The sequence below is a fragment of the Hyperolius riggenbachi genome, chromosome 1, assembly GCF_040937935.1.
Source record: "Hyperolius riggenbachi isolate aHypRig1 chromosome 1, aHypRig1.pri, whole genome shotgun sequence".
In the NCBI taxonomy this organism is placed as follows: Eukaryota; Metazoa; Chordata; class Amphibia; order Anura; family Hyperoliidae; genus Hyperolius; species Hyperolius riggenbachi.
Window position 1 is genome coordinate 665,516,043 of NC_090646.1, and position 19,596 is coordinate 665,535,638.

A 19,596-nucleotide genomic window follows, 5' to 3' on the forward strand; every position below is an offset into this window, starting at 1 on the left:
AGATATGTAGTGTATGCAGTGGTCTGTCCCTGCGGCCGGTTTTATATCGGGGAAACGACTAGACAAATGTGCACACAATTTCAGGAGCACTATCATTCGATAGAAACTGGTAAGGGGGCCTCTAGATTGATTGCCCATGTGAGGGAGAGTCATAGAGGCAGTGCCGATGTGCTGAGGTTCTTTGGTCTGAAATTGGTTGATGTCCCACACAGGGGGGGGGGCGATAGGGAGAAGCTCTTATGTAGGGAGGAGGCAAGACTGATATCAGTCACAGATGCTTGTGGCAATCTGGGTCTAAACGAACGTAATGAGCTGCATTGCTTTTTGGACAAACACTAGAATCTAGGATCTGGGACAATTCGTTTAAAAAGCTAATGCTCCTTCCCTGTTACCTAGTGGTCCCTCTGTGCAGACCGTTCCTCCCTCCCCACCGGGCTGCCTTACCATATATGTGCAATTGTTCTGAAGGATAGATGTCGATTTGTAGAGTAACTGATTTATGTCCCTTTAAGATCATGTAGGAAACTCATATATTACTTCCAATGTTCGCTTTACAGCACGATACTCTGCTATTTTTAGAAAGATTTGTTTTTTGTATACTAGCTCAGTGTTTTTTATTGATTTTAACAATATATATGTTTTGTAATTTTCCTCTTCTCTATCTTTTTTAGGAGGAGGTGGAGTTCGCCGTTGCTATACGCGTTCCCCAGGTTACCAGCTGGGTGGAACGCGGAAGCAGGTCTATTGGTACCATCCGGCAGGCTGCACGCATAGTGATGTCACCACGCGAATGACGCGGGTGAGTACAATTGGAGGGGAACTCCTGGTGGTATCCTCCCCGAAAGGGGTGGAGCCTATGTGCGGTGCACTCCGGAAGGCTCGGGGCGTTTCATCAGAGATGATGCATGCTCGGAAATGAACCAGACGGCTGATTGGTGAGTGTTTCCTCCCTCTCTCCTCCCTCCTTCTTCCGTGTACATGCAATCCATTGCGGAAACATATGTATATAATGTGTCATTGTATTAGGGTTTTTGTCTCTGAGGAAGCAAGCTTGTGGGCTTGTGAAACGGCTGTTAGACCAGCCCTATGCTCATGTATCTGTCTTTGTGTGGGATGAAATAAACGTGGAATTTGCAGTGTACTGGTGCCCGGATTCTACTTCTCTATTGTATTGGCCCTCCAGAATCTAGAGATGCATTGGACTCCCCAATCAGACACTATGTTTTCCGGAATGCCATGCAGCCGGAAAATGTGGATGATAAATAGGTCGACCAATTCCTGGGCCGAGGGGAGTCCTTTCAAGGGCACAAAATGGGCCATCTTGCTGAAGCAGTCGACTACCACCAAAATGAACGACATGCCTTCAGACCTGGGGAGCTCACCCACGAAATCCATGGACAAGTGGGTCCATGGTTCACTCGGGGCGGGCAAAGGCTGTAAGGTATCGACAGGTGCCAGCCGGAAGGGTTTACTCTTTGCACATATTGCACATTCCCTAACAAATTCCTTGCAATCAACTGACAGGGAAGGCCACCAGGCACACCTGGCTACAATATCTTGTGTTCTGGCGGCTCCGGGATGTCCAGCATTTTTATGTGCATGGAACATTTCTAGGATCTGGAGACGGAAGGGCAAGGGAATGAACATAACCCCTTCAGGCTTCCCTTCCGGGATGTCCTGTTGGAAGGGGCTCAACGTCTCCTTCCAGTCTTCCCAAGTATCAGTTGCAGCCAGCACCAATTTCTGTGGAACAATAGTCTCAGGGACAGAGGGCTGTGCTGTCTCTGGCTCAAAGCACCTGGATAAAGCGTCTGCCTTAATGTTTTTGCTGCCTGGAGTGTAAGTAATTATGAATCTGAACCTTGTAAAGAATAAAGACCATGGGGCCTGACGGGGACTCAATCTCTTAGCTCCCTCGATGGATTCTAAATTCTTGTGGTCCGTAAAAACCGTGATTGTGTGCTCTGCTCCTTCCAGCCAGTGAAGCCACTCTTCAAAGGCCAATTTAATGGCTAGGAGCTCTCTGTTGCCTATATCGTAGTTTCTCTCTGCCGGAGAGAACCTACGAGAAAAGTACGCACAGGGGTGTAATCTTCCCTGTAACCCTGATCGCTGAGACAGCACAGCCCCTACCCCGACCTCCGAGGCATCGACCTCAACAATGAATGGATAAGCGGTGTCAACATGTCTCAGGATCGGTGCGGAACAAAACAATTCCTTCAAACTAGAGAATGCATTTTGAGCCTCAGGAGACCAGTGGGTAGTATCTGCCCCCTTTTTTGTGAGACTGGTAAGGGGTGCAATGATCGTGGAGTACCCTTTTATAAACCTCCTATAGTAATTTGCAGAACCCAGGAATCTCTGGAGGGCTTTCAAGCCCCCAGGTTGCGGCCATTCTAGGACAGCTGTGACTTTAGCAGGATCCATTGACAAACCTGAGGTAGAAATCACATACCCCAGAAACGTGACGGATGTCACCTCAAAAATACATTTTTCTAACTTGGCATACAGCATATTTTGCCTCAGTTTGTTCAGCACAAATTTGACATGGACCCTGTGCTCGGAGAGGTTGTTGGAGTAGATTAGTATATCATCAAGGTATACAAGCACAAATCTACCCAACACCTCCCTGAATACCTCGTTGATTATTTCCTGGAAGACGGCTGGCGCATTGCACAACCCAAAGGGCATCACTAAGTACTCGTAATGCCCGTCGGGTGTGTTGAAGGCCGTCTTCCATTCATCGCCCTTTCTAATGCGGATCAGGTTGTATGCACCCCTCAGATCTAATTTCGAGAAGATCTTAGCGTCTGTGACCTGCGTAAATAAATCGTCTATCAGTGGTAACGGATAACGATTCTTCACCGTGATTTTATTCAGGCCACGGTAATCGATGCAAGGTCGAAGACCTCGGTCTTTTTTCTTAACAAAAAAGAAACCGGCCCCCGCAGGCGACCGGGAGGGTCGAATGAACCCTTTGGCTAGATTGTCACGGATGTACTCCTGCATAGCCACTTTCTCTGGTCCCGACAAATTATACAGGTGACCCCTAGGGGGCATACAACCGGCACGGAGAGCGATGGGGCAATCGAAAGGGCGATGAGGAGGTAACCTATCTGCAGCCTTGGGACAGAATACATCCGAGAATTCGGAGTATTGCTCGGGAACACCCTCCGCATGAACCTTGGTCTGACCTAATGTCACTTTCCCTAGACACTGTTGGGAACAGAAGTCTGACCAACTGGTTAATTGTCCTGTAGCCCAATCAACCTGTGGCGAATGAAGCTGCAGCCAGGGCATACCTAGGACAATTGTGGAGGTAGTCATATGTAACACAAAAAAACAAACTCTCCCTGTGCAGTACCCCAGTAATGACTTCCACCTCTGGTGTCTGAGACAGCGGACGGTCCCTTTGTAGCGGGGAGTCGTCCACGGCAGTGACCTGGATAGGTGGTTTCACTGGGGTGAGGGGAATGCCCAACTTCTCTGCAAACTCGGTACTCATAAAATTAGCCGCGGAGCCTGAATCAACAAAGGCCTCCGTGGCTACAGATTTGTCCCCCCATGTAATCGTAGAGGGGAGGAGCAAACGTTTTTCTTTTAGGGGTGTGAGTTGAGCGCCTAGGGTGTCACCCCTTACAACTCCTAGGCGGTAGCGTTTCCCGTCTTATTCTTATTCGGCTTAATGGGACAGTCTCGTACCCTATGCCCCCCTTCACCACAGTACAAACATAACTGTTCAGACATTCTCCGTCTTCTCTCCACTTGGGTTAACTTAGACCGACCGATCTGCATCGGCTCAGGTGGAGGTAAGACCGGAGACGATGAGACAGAGGGAGATGGAGTTACTAGGGGTGCATCAGGAGGTGCTGCGTAAGAAGTCAACCTGACACGATGACTGCCCCTAGTCTGTCTCTGATGGCGTAGCCTACGGTCGATTCGAATGGCCGATGAGATGGCCTCATCGACTGTTTTGGGCTCGGGTAGACTTAACATTAGGTCGGAGACCTCATCCGACAACCCAGACAGGAAGTAATCCAGCAGGGCATAGGTGTCAAACCTGGCTGTAACTGACCACCTACGAAATTCGGCCGCGTAATCTTCGACTGGACCCTTGCCTTGCCGTAAAAGCTTGAGCTTCCGCTCAGAGGTCGCAGCAAGGTCTGGGTCGTCGTAAATTACTGCCATGGCTTTAAAGAATTCCTCTACCGGGTCAGAGCTGTGTCTCTAGGGGACTGTGAGAAATCGCGGAAGAGCCGCCGCCATGAGCCAGCGGCGGGCGGCTCTTTCCGCACATGGAGGCCACTCGCACGGAGAGGCAGCCGCCTCCTCGCATCATGAGGCGGCTGCCTCCGTGCAGCATGTTGCGGAGCGCGGCGAAACCGCCGCGTTCGACGCGGCGGTTAGCGCACATGCTCCGGCGGCAGAGACTCGGAGCGGGGCTGCTGTGGCTGGGACATGTGGTCCCTCGAGATTTAGAGTGACGCGCGCGCACTCAGGCAGGGCCTTTATGGCAGCCAGTAGTAGTCAGCTGACCAGGCTGGTCAGCTGACTCTGGCTTCACTCCCCATTGGTCCAGCACGGTGGGAGGTGCTGGGGAGTGAAAGGGGTATATATACTACTGGCTGGTCATTTCTCGGGTGTCTGGCGTTGCGATCACATATGTGGGAGCACCCAGATCCGTAGTCAGATCCGCAAGTGTGCCGGGACCAGCTGGAGCTGTAATCCTACACTTAGCTAGATTTTGATAGCTAAAGTACTAGTTTGATTGTGATTATCTGTTATGACTTTTGCCTGCCTCGACTATCCTCCTGAACTCTGACCTTGTACCTCGTTATTTCTGATACTCTGTTGCCGAACCCCGGCTCGTTCTTTGACTCTGCTTCTGCCTCCTGATTTTGTACCCCGATATATCTGATACCCCGTTGCTGAACCCTGCCTGTACTTTGACTCCGCCTCTGCCTCCTGATTTTGTACCCCGATATATCTGATACTCCGTTGCTAAACCCCGCCTGTACTCTGACTCTGTCTTTGCCTACTGATATTGTACTTATCTGTCTGTCTGTATACGACCTGGCTTGTCCGACCTCGAGAACCGACCTCACGATTGGAGGCGGTTCCCCCGTCCTGTTGGTGACACTTCCTCCTGAGTGTCACTTTCGGACTTCCCTTCCCACTGTCAGTCTGACTCCTCCCGTCTTGGAGAGCTCAGATCTGCGGAAGGAATCTGTGCAGTCCTCCTTGCTGCACTGAGGCTTGTCCTCTGTATTACTGTTGCACCAATCACAACACTCTACTCAGGTGAACAGAGGTTAGCTAGTATATTGGATTATCGGTGATACTGCAGATCACATATAATCTGGTATACGTCTGTATTCCCTGTGATACTGCAGATCACCGGTAATCAGACCTCTCTGTGCTTCACCAATCGTTACAGGGACAGGTTATATGCCCAGGTCTGAGAGTCAACGGCCAGTAAAGTTTTGATGAACGTGACTCTCTGGGCCTCAGTACCAGAGGATCGGGGTCTCAATTCAAAATATGATAACACTCTACTCCTAAAATTGCGGAAGTCAGATCTGTGGCCTGAGAACTTCTCGGGTACGGGCATACGTATGTCCATGCTAGGAGGGGACCGCACCTCATCCACTGATGTCTGGAGGGTTCGTACTGACCCTGACAGGGCCTCAATCAATGCTTTGTGTTCACCCAGCACTCGATTGACATTATCCACTGAAGTGGCAAGTTCCCCCAGAGGACCAGTGCGTGGGTCCATTTTGTTTATGGTCTGGCGTTCTGTAACGAACGGTGAAGCACAGAGAGGATCTGATTACCGGTGATCTGCAGTATCACTGGGAATACAGATATATACCAGATTATAAGTGATCTGCAGTATCACCGATAATCCGATATACCAGCTAACCTCCGTTCACCTGAGTAGAGTGTAGTGTTTGGTGTAACAGTAACACTTAGAGGACTAGGCCTCAGTGCAGTAAGGAGTACTGCACGGATTCCTTCCGAAGACCTGAACTCTCCAAGGCGGGAGGAGTCAGACTGACAACAGGAAGGATTGTCTGAAAGTGACACTCTGGAGGAAGTGTCACTAACAGGACGGGGAACCGCCTCCAATAGTAAGGTCGGTTCTCGAGGTCGGACAAGCCAGGTCGTAAACACACGGACAGATAAAGTACAGAATCAGAAGGCAGAGGCGGTGTCTAAGGTACAGGCAGGGTTCGGCAACAGGGTATCAGATATATCGAGGTACAAAGTCAGGAGGCAGAAGCAGAGTCTAAGAACGAGCCGAGGTTCGGCAACAGAGTATCAGAATGGCAAGGTACAAGATCAGAGTTCAGGAGGATAGTCAGGCAGGCAAAGGGTCATAACAGATAATCACAATCAAACTAGTACTTTAAGCTATCAACAGAATCTAGCTAAGTGTAGGATTACAGCTCCAGCTGGTCCCGGCACACTTAAAGATCTGACTAAGGGTCTGAGTGCTCCCACGTTGTGTTCGCAACGCCAGACAACCAGCAACTGAACAGCTGGCAGTATAAATACACAGGCATCTCTCCAGCACCTCCCTAAGTGCTGGACCAATCAGGAGTGGAGCCAGGGTCAGCTAACCAACCTGGTCAGCTGACTCATTTCTGGCTGGCATAAATTCCCTGCCTCAGTGCCCGCGCGCGCGTTACCCTAAACCTCGAGGGACTATGAGTCCCAGCTCCACCATCCCTGTCTCTGCCAGCTGCGGGAGCCGCTGCACTGCACGCGGCGGCTTCTCCGCAGTTCACGCGGCATGCGACGGCTTCATGCTGCGCCGCCATGCCGGACGCGGAGGCAGCCGCTCTGCTCTGAGAGCAAGCGGCTGCCTTTCCGTATTTTCTCACAAGGGGGTTCCTAGATGTTACCAAGGATTTTAGAGTAAAGCAGGCATTGAAAGGTTATAGGTCAGGTTTAGTGCGGAGGGAGGCGAGGCGCCCGGTGACGTTTGAGTTGCTGGGGAGGTTATCTGGAGCATTATCGGGTTTGTGTTCTTCTAGAGCGGACGCGGCCGTGGAGTCTCCTCTGCTTCAAAAGCCTTTGCTGCTCACTCGCAACTTGTCTGCTGTTGCGAATACTTACGTGCTAGCGCTCAGACCTTAGATAGTATCCAGGTTGCTTTGATCTGGGAGGAAACCAGGGATTTCACACAAGACTAGGATATTATTATTCTGTATATTGATATATTGTGTATGACTCTTGCTACCATCTGACTCTGCTCCTTTATTATCGTTTCTGTACTTCTGCCTGACTTTGATGCTGAACCCTGCCTGATACTTTACTATTCTCTTGCCTGTCGATTCTGTACTGTGCCTGCCCGCTTCTTGCTGACCTTTGCCTGCCTGACCTCTCTACTCACCAGTGAGCCCTTGTCACTGGTGAGGTGCTCTTCCTGACAGAACCCACCAGCTCCTCTGGTGAGGTAAAGTCAAATCTGTCAGTTATTGTGTACTAGTAATACTCATTAGCTCCACTGGTGAGGTGAAGCCAAATTATCAGTTATTGTATTGACAGTACCCACCAGCTCCTCTGGTGAGGTAAAGCCAACCTGTCAGTTTGTGTACGGTTAGTTCTCGCCAGTTCCTCTGATGAGGTAAAGTCTAACTAATCAGTTACTGTGTTCGTATCATACCCACCAGCTCCTCTGGTGGGGATTTGCTTACTATACTCTATACCCACCAGCTCCTCTGGTGAGGTTTTGCTACTCAGTCTGTTACTGTTGCACCAAGCATTACATACACTGTTGGTCGTTTGCTATACTTGTATTATTGGTGATACTGCAGATCACCACATAATCAGGTATAACGTCTGTATTATTGGTGATTCTGCAGATCACAAATAATCAGACATCTGTGTGCTACACCAATCATTACACACAGGAAGAAAAGAGGGGGCAAAAGAGAATGGATATGTGAGAAAACACGGAAAAGCCGCCGCGAGTACTCTGAGTAAGGCGGCTAATTCCGCGTCCCACATGGCAGCTTGCGCACATAGGCCTGCATCCACCAGCCTGACGGAGCGCGGAGTAGCCGCCGTATGCCCAGTGAACAGGGCGGCGGATTCCGCGTCCGACACGGCGGTTTGCACGCATGGGCCTACCACTAGCAGGGAGGCTGAACGCGGGGAAACCGCTGCATGCTCTGACAGCGGTGTGGCTGGCCCCGCGTTCAAGCCAGCAGGTACATTACAACACATGTCTGGTGTGGCTGGGACTGATAGTGCACATAGGTTCAGAAGGACGCACGCGTGCGTTGAGAGACAGAGCCTTTATGACAGTCAGAAGGGTGTCAGCTGATCCAGCCGGTCAGCTGACAATTCCTCCAGGTTTAATTGGTCCAGCAATTAGGGGAGGCGCTGGAGAGCGCTGGTGTATATATACTGGGTGCTGGTCATTTCTCTGGTGTCTGGCGTTGCGATCACTACGTGGTAGCACTCAGACCTTGTCAGTATCTGTGATATTATATGTTATTACATCAGACTAGTTCCAGGGTGTTGATGATCAAGGAACTCACACCCAAGACTAGGGAACTGTATTACCATTCTGTTATTACTTCAGACTAGTTCCAGGGTGTTGATGATCAAGGAACTCACACCCAAGACTAGGGAACTGTATTACCATTCTGTTATTACTTCAGACTAGTTCCAGGGTGTTGATGATCAAGGAACTCACACCCAAGACTAGGGAACTGTATTACCATTCTGTTATATACCAGACTAGTTCCAAGGTGTTGAGAATCACGGAGCTCACACCTAAGATTAGGCATTGTTATTATCTGTTATGACTTTCTGCTTTCCTGACCACTCTCTTGATCTCTGATTTGGTACTTCGCTATATCTGATACTCTGTTGCTGAACCCTGCTTGTCTTAAGATTCCGTATCTGTCTCCTGTATCTGTATCTGAGCTGTCTGTCTGTTACCGACCTGGCCTGTCCGACCTCGAGAACTATCTTCCCTGTTGGGAGATAGTTCACAGACCTGTCAGTGACACTTCACCATTGGTGTCACTCACTCTCTGGTCCTTCCCACTCTCAGTCTGGCTCCGCCCCTTGGGGAGCATCAGACCTTTGGAAGGACCCTGATCTCTGAGCAGTATCTCGTACTGCCTAGCACCCTCTATACGGGTGCTCTCCTCAAAGTATTACTGTTGCACCAAACACTCATATTACTCAGGTGTCCAGAGGTTAGAGATAAAACAGAGAAAACGAGAGCCCAATATAATGTAGTATGTATTGGATCAGGGAGAATTAGTGTGGAGTAAGTATTATACTTACAAACATGGGTTACCGTTTAGGCAACCACTATATAGGCAGGTGGGGAGATTAGACCTGTCCCCACTCAGGATTAAGATGTCGCTCTCTGAAGAAGGAAAGGAGGGTTTGTCACCCTTCCAACCACCAAGGTTGGATATCTTGACAGGTAGATGTACAGAGGCGCCAAAAGGATAAAATATGCTAAAACGTTTAAAATATTCGGGTGGCGGCGGTGGACTGGCCACTCAGAAATAGACTCGATGCTGTCGCTTAAGATAAAGATCATTTATTCACATACTCCATGAACAGAACCGCAACGCGTTTCACGGGTATATTCCCGCTTCCTCAGGCAATAAACAGATAGGAGTACACAGTACAGTCTCAAGGTCACGAATAGCGCCTCTCAGAGGCGCTATTCGTGACCTTGAGACTGTACTGTGTACTCCTATCTGTTTATTGCCTGAGGAAGCGGGTATATACCCGTGAAATGCGTTGCGGTTCTGTTCATGGAGTATGTGAATAAATGGTCTTTATCTTAAGCGACAGCATCGAGTCTATTTCTGAGTGGCCGGTCCACCGCCGCCACCCGAATATTTTAAACGTTTTAGCATATTTTATCCTTTTGGCGCCTCTGTACATCTACTTGTCAAGAGGTTAGAGATATATCTGATTATCGGTGATACTGCAGATCATCAATAATCGGGTATATATCTGTATTCTCGGTGATACTGCAGATCACCGGTAATCAGATCCTCTCTGTGTTACACCGATCATTACAGAACGCCAGACCCAAAATGCAAATGGACGCACACACCGACCGTCTGGGCACACTTACCACTTCGGTGGATACCATCAACCAAGTGCTGGGTAATCACCGGGCGTTAATTGACGCTTTATCCGGGTCTTTACAAACCCTCCAGACGGCTGTGGATGAAGTGCGATCTCCTCCTAGCACAGACATACGTATGCCTGTACCTGAAAAGTTTTCTGGTCACAGATCTGATTTCCGAAATTTTAGGAGTAGAGTGTTATCTTACTTTGAGTTGAGACCTAGATCTTCAGGAACTATGACCCAAAGGGTCACATTTATTAAGACTTTATTATCAGGCGATTCTCAGACCTGGGCATACAGTCTACCCGCTGGAGACTTAGCCCTAACCTCTGTAGATGAATTTTTTAAAGCTATGGCAATAATTTATGACGATCCAGACATTGCCTCGACTTCTGAGCGGAAGCTCAAGTTATTACGTCAAGGCAAGAGTCTGTTCGAGGAGTATGCTGCTAAATTCAGAAGGTGGTCAGTATCAGCCAGGTGGGACACCTTTGCTCTGTTGGATTGTTTTTTATCAGGATTATCAGATGAGGTCTCTGATCTTATGTTAAGTCAGCCTGAACCTAAGACCATTGATGAGGCCATTTCATCGGCCATCAGGATTGACCGTAGGCTACGCTATCAGTGACAGACCCGGGGTAGAAATCATGTTAAGTTGGTGTCCTACGCTGCGCCTCCTGTGACTCCACCTCCTCCCGTTTTGCCTCCACCCGAGCCAATGCAGATTGGCCGGTCGAAGTTATCTCAGGTGGAGAGAAGACGCAGGATTTCAGAGCAGTTGTGTCTTTATTGTGCAGAGGGAGGTCATAGAGTACAGAATTGCCCTAAGAAATCGGGAAACGCTACTGCCTAGGAGTAGTTGGGGGTAATGTTATAATTTAAGTAGGCCTCAGTTATTTGGCCTGAGTTTTATGTAAAAGGCTTGTCCGCAGAGTATGCCTTTAAAATAAATAGAGGTTCTTGTGATTCAGGCAGAAGCATCTCAGTGTCTGCGTGTAGCAGATGATACATGCAGATACCGAGAACATGTTCCTGAAAGAAGGCCACAGGCCTACACTGACCTCAACATGTACACCACAAGAACAATCAACATAGGCCATGTTTACCAAAATACCAAATTCCTGTAAGTAAGGCAAAAGCCTCATTAAATATTAATCGAGTAGGTGGGTATTATGACACCACGAGGGGGCTCAGCCAATAGTCTGGTCTGTGGGAGGGCGAAGATGAGGTCACATTTAACTCTTTCCTAGTCGGTATTAAAAGAAGCGGACGAGCTGAAAGGGGTCTCTCTGATTCCTGCTCTGCTTCCTACTTCATGCTACCTAGATGCTGACTAGGACCTCTAAGTATTTTCATTCTATATGTAATCTGATATAATGTATGCTGTACATAGGTAGTCTAGATGTAACTTAGAATAGATCTAAGAAGACCTGATTATAGTCACTAGAATGGTAATCAAGAGCTGTAACGCCAAGAACTTAAACATGAAGATTGGCTTGGCTAGGATATGATGAACTGTATCTATCTGTATTTCTGTTTCCTGAATAAATAACGTGAATATTTCCTGCTTGCTGTGATGAGTCGTGTGTGCAACTCTTGCTGATGAGTTTGCTGGTGCCGGAAAAAAGGTGATAAGAATACTTTATAACAGGTAATACCCTAGGCGTACAACTTTTACCCCTAGATGATAAAAGGTTGCTTCTTCCTTGTACGATTACATGGGAAGATAAATCTGAAGTCACTGAAGCCTTCGTTGATTCGGGCTTAGCGGATAATTTTATGGATTACTAATTTGATAAAAGATTGGGTATTCCGCTCACCCCGGTAACACCACCTATCCAGGTTACGGCAGTGGATGACTCCCCTCTGCAACGTAGCCGTCCCCTGTCTCAGACACCAGAGGTGGGAGTCACTATAGGGGTGCTGCATAGCGAGAAGTTGCACTTTTTTGTGTTACACATAACAACCTCCACCATTATCCTCGGCATGCCTTGGTTACACCTTCACTCTCCTCAGATTAATTGGGCCACTGGTCAGCTAACTAGCTGGTCAGCCCATTGCTTCCATCATTGTTTAGTGAAGGTGACCTTGGGTCAGACCAGGATTCAGGTGGAGGGAGTACCGGAACAATATTAAGAATTTTCAGATTTGTTTTGTCCCAAGGCTGCAGATAAACTACCTCCACATCGCACCTTCGATTGCCCCATCGATCTCTGATCTGGTTGTATGCCCCCTAGAGGTCATCTCTACAATTTGTCTGGACCAGAGAAAGTGGCCATGCGAGACTACATTCGTGAAAACTTAGCTAAGGGTTTCATTCGCCCTTCCCGGTCGCCTGCTGGAGCAGGTTTCTTTTTTGTAAAGAAAAAAGACGGAGGCCTTCGGCCATGCATTGATTACCGGGGCCTGAAAAAAATCACGGTAAAAAAATCGCTATCCATTGCCTTTGATAGACGATTTGTTCACTCAGGTCACCAATGCTAAGATTTTTCGAAATTGGATTTGCGGGGCGCATACAATCTGGTACGGATCAGAAGGGGCGATGAGTGGAAGACGGCCTTTAACACACCCGATGGGCATTACGAGTACCTGGTGATGCCCTTCGGGTTATGTAACGCTCCGGCCGTCTTTCAGGAACTCATTAATGAGGTGTTCAGAAAGGTTTTAGGCAAATTTGTCCTGGTATATTTGGATGATATACTAATCTTCTCAGCCAACCTCTCAGAGCATAGGGATCATGTCAGGTTTGTGTTGCGCAAGCTAAGACAAAACATGTTATATGCCAAGTTGGAGAAATGCATTTTTGAGGTAACATCTGTCACCTCTCTGGGGTACATAATTTCTACCTCAGGCCTTTCTATGGACCCTGCCAAGGTCTCTGCTGTTCTGGAGTGGCCTCAGCCGGTGGGACTGAAGGCTCTACAGAGATTCTTAGGGTTCGCTAACTACTATAGAAGGTTCATAAAGGGGTATTCCACAGTCATTGCACCCCTCACCAGCCTCACAAAGAAAGGGGCAAATATTAACCACTGGTCCTCCGAAGCTCTTGCTGCTTTCTCCACCCTGAAGGAATTGTTTTGTACTGCACCCATTTTGAGACACGTCGACATTTCCTATCCCTTTATTGTGGAGGTAGATGCCTCAGAGGTTGGGGTAGGGGCTGTGCTGTCTCAGCGTTCTGGGTTGCAGGGAAGGTTACACCCGTGTGCCTATTTCTCTCGTAGATTTTCACCCGCAGAGAAAAACTACGATATAGGCAACAGGGAGCTCCTAGCCATTAAATTGGCCTTTGAAGAATGGCGTCATTGGCTAGAAGGAGCAGAACATACGATTACAGTTTACACTAATCACAAAAATTTGGAATACATCGAGGGGGCTAAGAGATTGAGTCCCCGACAGGCTCGGTGGTCACTGTTTTTCTAGAGATTCAGATTTATAATTACGTAAACCCCGGGTAGTAAAAACATTAAAGCAGACGCTTTATCCAGATGTTTTGAGCCAGAGACAGCACAGCCCTCAGACCCAGAAACTATTCTCCCACAGAAAGTGGTGTTGGCAGCCACAGAGACCTGGAGGAACTGGACTGAAACTTTAAGTCCCTTCCAGCAGAATGTCCCTGAAGGAAAGCCTGAAGGGGTCATGTTTGTACCGTTGCCATTTCGCCTCCAGATATTGCAGATGTTCCACTCCCACAAAAATGCTGGACATCCTGGTGCCACCAGAACACAGGACCTTGTTGCTAGGTGTGCATGGTGGCCTTCATTGGCAACTGACTGCAAGGAATATGTGAGAGAATGTGTAGTGTGTGCAAGAAGTAAACCCTCCCGTCAGGCACCTGTGGGAACATTGCAGCCTTTACCCACCCCGAGTGAACCATGGACCCATTTGTCCATGGGTTTTGTTGGCGAACTCCCGAAGTCTGAGGGCATGTCGGTCATTTGGGTGGTAGTCGACAGATTCAGTAAAATGGCCCATTTCGTGCCCCTGAAAGGACTCCCCTCGGCCCAGGAGTTGGCCGATCTCTTCATCCTGCATATCTTCCGGCTACATGGCATTCCGGAAAATATAGTGTCAGATCGGGGAGTCCAATTTGTTTCTAAATTTTGGAGGGCATTCTGTCATCAATTGGGCATGGAACTTTTGTTTTCGTTGGGCTACCACCCACAGACCAATGGTCAGACCGAGAGAATTAATCAATCTCTGGAACAGTTTTTAAGGTGTTATGTTGCGGAGGCACAGACTGATTGGGTAAGTTCTTGCCATTTGCAGAATTTGCACACAATAATTTGAAAAGCTCTTCTTCTGGATTCTCTCCGTTCCAGGTGGTAACAGGAAGGTTGCCTAGGTTCTCCCCATTGCCAGTAGCTTCTACTCCGTTTCCAGCTCTGGAAGCTTGGCAAAAGTCATTTAAAAACATTTGGGGAATTGTGAAAAAGAATCTAGAGAAGGCTTTTCAGAGTCAGAAAGGTCAAGCTGACAAGAAACGTTCCATAGAGTGGAAGTTCCGGCCAGGAGACTTGGTCTGGGTGTCAACTCGTCATTTGGCTCTAAAACAGCCTTCCCCCAAGCTAGGACCCAGATTTGTGGGTCCTTTCCCAGTAACCAGGAAAATCAACAATGTTACTTATGCCATTGATCTTCCTGCCAGTATACGTGGTGTGAGATCATTCCATGTATCCCTGCTTAAGCCAGCAGTGCATGTAGATTCCACTCCTTCTCCCCCTGTGATGGTGGATGACCAACCTGAGTATGAAGTGGAAAAGATTTTAGACTCACGTATTGTACAGAACTCAGTACAGTATTTGGTTCACTGGAAGGGTTATGGCATTGAGGAAAGAACATGAGTACCTGATTGCCGCATGCATGCGGATGAATTAAGGAGGGAGTACCACGCCCTACATCCTGAGAAACCGGGTAGGAGCTGTCCGGAGTCCACTCCTCAGGGGGGGGGGGGGGGGGGGGGGGGGGTACTGTGAGAAAACGCGGAAAAGCCGCCACATGTGCTCAGAACAAGGCGGCTGATTCCGCATCTAACGCGGCGGTTTGCACGCGTGCGGCGTGGGAGAAACCGCCGCATGCCCTGATAGCGGTGCGGCTGGTTCCGCATCCAGCGCGGCGGGTGGTACACAACACATGTCTGGTGTGGCTGGGACTGATAGTCCACACAGGTTCAGAAAGACGCGCGCGCTGAGAGGCAGAACTTTTATGACAGCCAGAAGGGAGTCAGCTGAATAAGCCGGTCAGCTGATGATTCAACCAGTTCCCATTGGTCCAGCACTTAGGGGAGGCGCTGCAGAGCGCTGTGCTATATATACCGGGTGCTGGTCGTTCACTGGTTGTCTGCCGTTGCGATCACTACGTGGAAGCACTCAGGCCTTTTTGTCAGAATCTGTGTTACCATTCTGTTATACTTCAGACTAGTTCCCGGGTGTTGATGATCAAGGACCTCACACCCAAGATTAGGGACTTGTGTTACCATTCTGTTATACTTCAGACTAGTTCCAGGGTGTTGATGATCACGGACCTCACACCCAAGACTAGGGACTTGTGTTATCATTCTGTTATATGTCAGAGTAGTTCCAGGGTGTTGATGATCACGGAGCTCACACCCAACACTAGGCATTGTTTATTATCTGTTATGACTTACTGCTTTCCTGACCACTCTTCTGTTCACTGATTCGGTACTTCGCTATATCTGATACACTGTTGCCAAACCCTGCGTGCCTTAGGATTACCGAATCAGCCTCCTGTCTTTGTACTTTGTTTGTCCGTGTGTTGCCCACCTGGCTTGCCCGACCTTGAGAACTAGCTCCCCAGTTTAGAGATAGTTCACAGATCAGTCAGTGACATCCTCCTTGGTGTCACTCACGCTCTGGTCCTTCCTTCTCCCAGCCTGACTCCTCCCTGCGGGAGATTCTCAGGCTGCTGAAAGGTACTCGTTCTCTAGTGCAGTATTCCTTACTGCCTTTGTACCTGTTCTCCAGATTTTGTCCTCAAAGTATTACTGTTGCACCAAACACTCATATTACTCAGGTGTCCAGAGGTTAGTAATATATCTGATTATCGGTGATACTGCAGATCATCAATAATCAGGTATGTATCTGCATTTTTGGTGATACTTCAGATCACCAATAATCAGACCCTCTCTGTGTTACACCGATCGTTACAGTATAGCTTATGCTGGGCACCCGGGGGGACATGTAATGTATAGCTTATGCTGGGCACCCGGGGGGACACGTAATGTATAGCTTATGCTGGGCACCCGGGGGGACATGTAATGTATAGCTTATGCTGGGCACTTGGGGGGATATTAGAAATGAGGGGAGACAATGCCGGGGGATTCGTTGCTCGTCCCGATATCGCACACTGTTGCCGCCACCCACCTGATCAAGCAAGTCAGCCCTACATCTTGCAGCATGTGCAATCGTCTAATGCAACCAAATGTGGCCCTAAATTGGTCGCATTGTCGGTCAGGCATGCACTTGATGGCACCGATTTTTATCGAATTTGATTATCATAATTGAATTGGATGATTGATCAACTGCCAAGTCGCCTGATGTATGGCTACCTTATGGCTGATCCCACTGGAGCCATGTGACTTTTACACCATCACACCCACTGCCGGCAGCATTACCCAGTGACTGCGCTTCTGCTACAGGTACTGAAATACTGAAACATCACAACAATAAAAAAGGTAAGAAATCTCTAAAAAATCCCTTTGTGATTATAATGGTTGTTTGGAGATTTGTTCTGTGAAACAAGCCAGTGTGTCCATTATTTATATACAGTGCTGCCCATAATTATTCATACCCCTGGCAAATTTGGACTTAAAAGTTACTTTTATTCAATAAGCAAGTAATTTATATATAGGGATGAGGCCGGGCTCACACTGGACATTACAATGACCTGCTGACAAGCGACAACTGATTTGGGAGGGGCTGGGGGCGGAGTTATAATATTCTTGTCACGTCTGATTTCCATAGAAAGCACTAATGAGAACAGATGTTAGCCATTTTTGTTGTGGGCATATATAGTGTATGGGGGGGGGGAGCAGAAATGTTGTGGAAGACAATGGATACAGTGACTAGGGATATATCTGAATGGAGCTTATAGACAACACAGAATCTGCAGACATGGCCATTTATTCACTTGTCTACAGCCTTGAAATACCCTTATTTGTCACATATACACAGAGCCAGGTGTACTGGGGGCTGCAGTATGGATGTACCCCCAAACCAGCCACAATCCCCCATAATCTCTCCCCCAGTCACTGCAATGGATGTCACATATACACAGAGCCAGATGTACTGGGGGCTGCAGTATGGATGTACCCCCAAAGCAGCCACAATCCCCCATAATCCCTCCCCAGTCACTGCAATGGGTGTCACATATACACAGAGCCAGGTGTACTGGGGGCAGCAGTATGGATGTACCCCCAAACCAGCCACAATCCCCCATAATCCCTCCCCAGTCACTGCAATGGGTGTCACATATACACAGAGCCAGGTGTACTGGGGATGCAGTATGGATGTACCCCCAAACCAGCCACAATCCCCCATAATCCCTTCCCAGTCACTGCAATGGGTGTCACATATACACAGAGCCAGGTGTACTGGGGCTGCAGTATGGATGTACCCCCAAACCAGCCACAATCCCCCCATAATCCCTCCCCAGTCACTGCAATGAATGTCACATATACACAGAGCCAGGAGTATTGGGGCTGCAGTATGGATGTACCCCCAAACCAGCCACAATCCCCCATAATCCCTCCCCCAGTCACTGCAATGGGTGTCACATATACACAGAGCCAGGAGTATTGGGGCTGCAGTATGGATGTACCCCCAAACCAACCACAATCCCCCATAATCCCTCCCCCAGTCACTGCAATGGGTGTCACATATACACTGAGCCAGGTGTACTAGGGGCTGCAGTATGGATGTACCCCCAAACCAGCCACAATCCCCCATAATCCCTCCCCAGTCACTGCAATGGGTGTCACATATACACAGAGCCAGGTTTACTGGGAGCTGCAGTAGAGCTATATCCCCAAACCAGCCACAATCCCCCCATAATCTGTCCCCAGTCACTGCAATGGATGTCACATATACACAGAGCCAGGTGTACTGGGGGCTGCAGTATGGATGTACCCCCAAACCAGCCACAATCCCCCATAATCCCTCCCCCAGTCACTGCAATGGGTGTCACATATACACAGAGCCAGGTGTACTGGGGATGCAGTATGGATGTACCCCCAAACCAGCCGCAATCCCCCATAATCCCTTCCCAGTCACTGCAATGGGTGTCACATATACACAGAGCCAGGTGTACTGGAGGCTGCAGTATGGATGTACCCCCAAACCAGCCACAATCCCCCATAATCCCTCCCCAGTCACTGCAATGGGTGTCACATATACACAGAGCCAGGTGTACTGGGGATGCAGTATGGATGTACCCCCAAACCAGCCACAATCCCACCATAATCCCTCCCCAGTCACTGCAATGGGTGTCACAGATACACAGAGCCAGGTGTACTGGGGGCTGCAGTATGGATGTGCCCCCAAACCAGCCACAATCCCCCATATTCCTTCCCCAGTCACTGCAATGGGTGTCACATATACACAGAGCCAGGTGTACTGGGGGCTGCAGTATGGATGTACCCCAAACCAGCCACAATCCCCCATAATCCCTCCCCAGTCACTGCAATGGATGTCACATATACACAGAGCCAGGTGTACTGGGGGCTGCAGTATGGATGTACCCCGAACCAGCCACAATCCCCCCATAATCCTTCCCCAGTCACTGCAATGGTGTCACTATTGGGGAATGTGAGAATGGTAAATGTGGATGGAATAAAGGGAAATAATTCTGCTGATCTCTGCTGCAATCAGGGCTGTTATACTCACAGTAATTCCTCTATCCGGCTTGTTGGCAGAGCCTCCATCAGGTCACTGAATTCATCACCCCCCAGCTTGTTATATGACAGGCTCAGCTTTCTCAGAGTCTGGTGATTCCTTATCCCGGATGCCAGGTGGGGGCAGCAACTGGAGCGCAGACCATTATACTCCAAACTGCAGGAGAAGAGAAGAATGTTACCAGAAATCTATAAAAACTGCATACAATTTGTATGATTTATGCTTACATTGAATTAAACTTTTTCTCATTACATTTACAAGAATTTATATTTTTATCAATTCTTAAAATTTAAATACTGTCATACGTATGTCCACAGCTAGAGGGCATCATAATTTTATTGCTCATAAGGAATACTCTTTTTCTCTGTGTTACACAATCCTATTTTAATTTAATCCACTTAAATAAGATATGTGACATGAATATTCCAGTATTACCACTTGCAGGTAGCAATAGGAACCTCATAGATATTAGTGAACAATGTACAGACCTGCTACAGCGAGTTTAGGTCATGTCACACAGCAGACTGATTCACACAGGAGGGCACCCATCCCCCACATTGT

General features: G+C 48.4%; 1 protein-coding gene across 6 annotated transcripts in view; it reads right to left on the reverse strand.

The window, feature by feature from the left end:
• LOC137532355 (NACHT, LRR and PYD domains-containing protein 3-like) overlaps window positions 1-19,596 on the reverse strand; it is a 374,258-nt gene that overhangs the window by 184,346 nt on the left and 170,316 nt on the right. For 5 of the 6 annotated variants that reach the window (XM_068252786.1, XM_068252803.1, XM_068252769.1 and 2 more), the window contains exon 9: window positions 19,027-19,191. The exons of the other annotated variant lie outside the window; for it this stretch is intronic. In XM_068252786.1, the coding sequence (XP_068108887.1) occupies window positions 19,027-19,191 (165 nt within the window). The remainder of the gene's footprint in view (window positions 1-19,026; window positions 19,192-19,596) is intronic. 6 annotated transcript variants of the gene reach the window in all.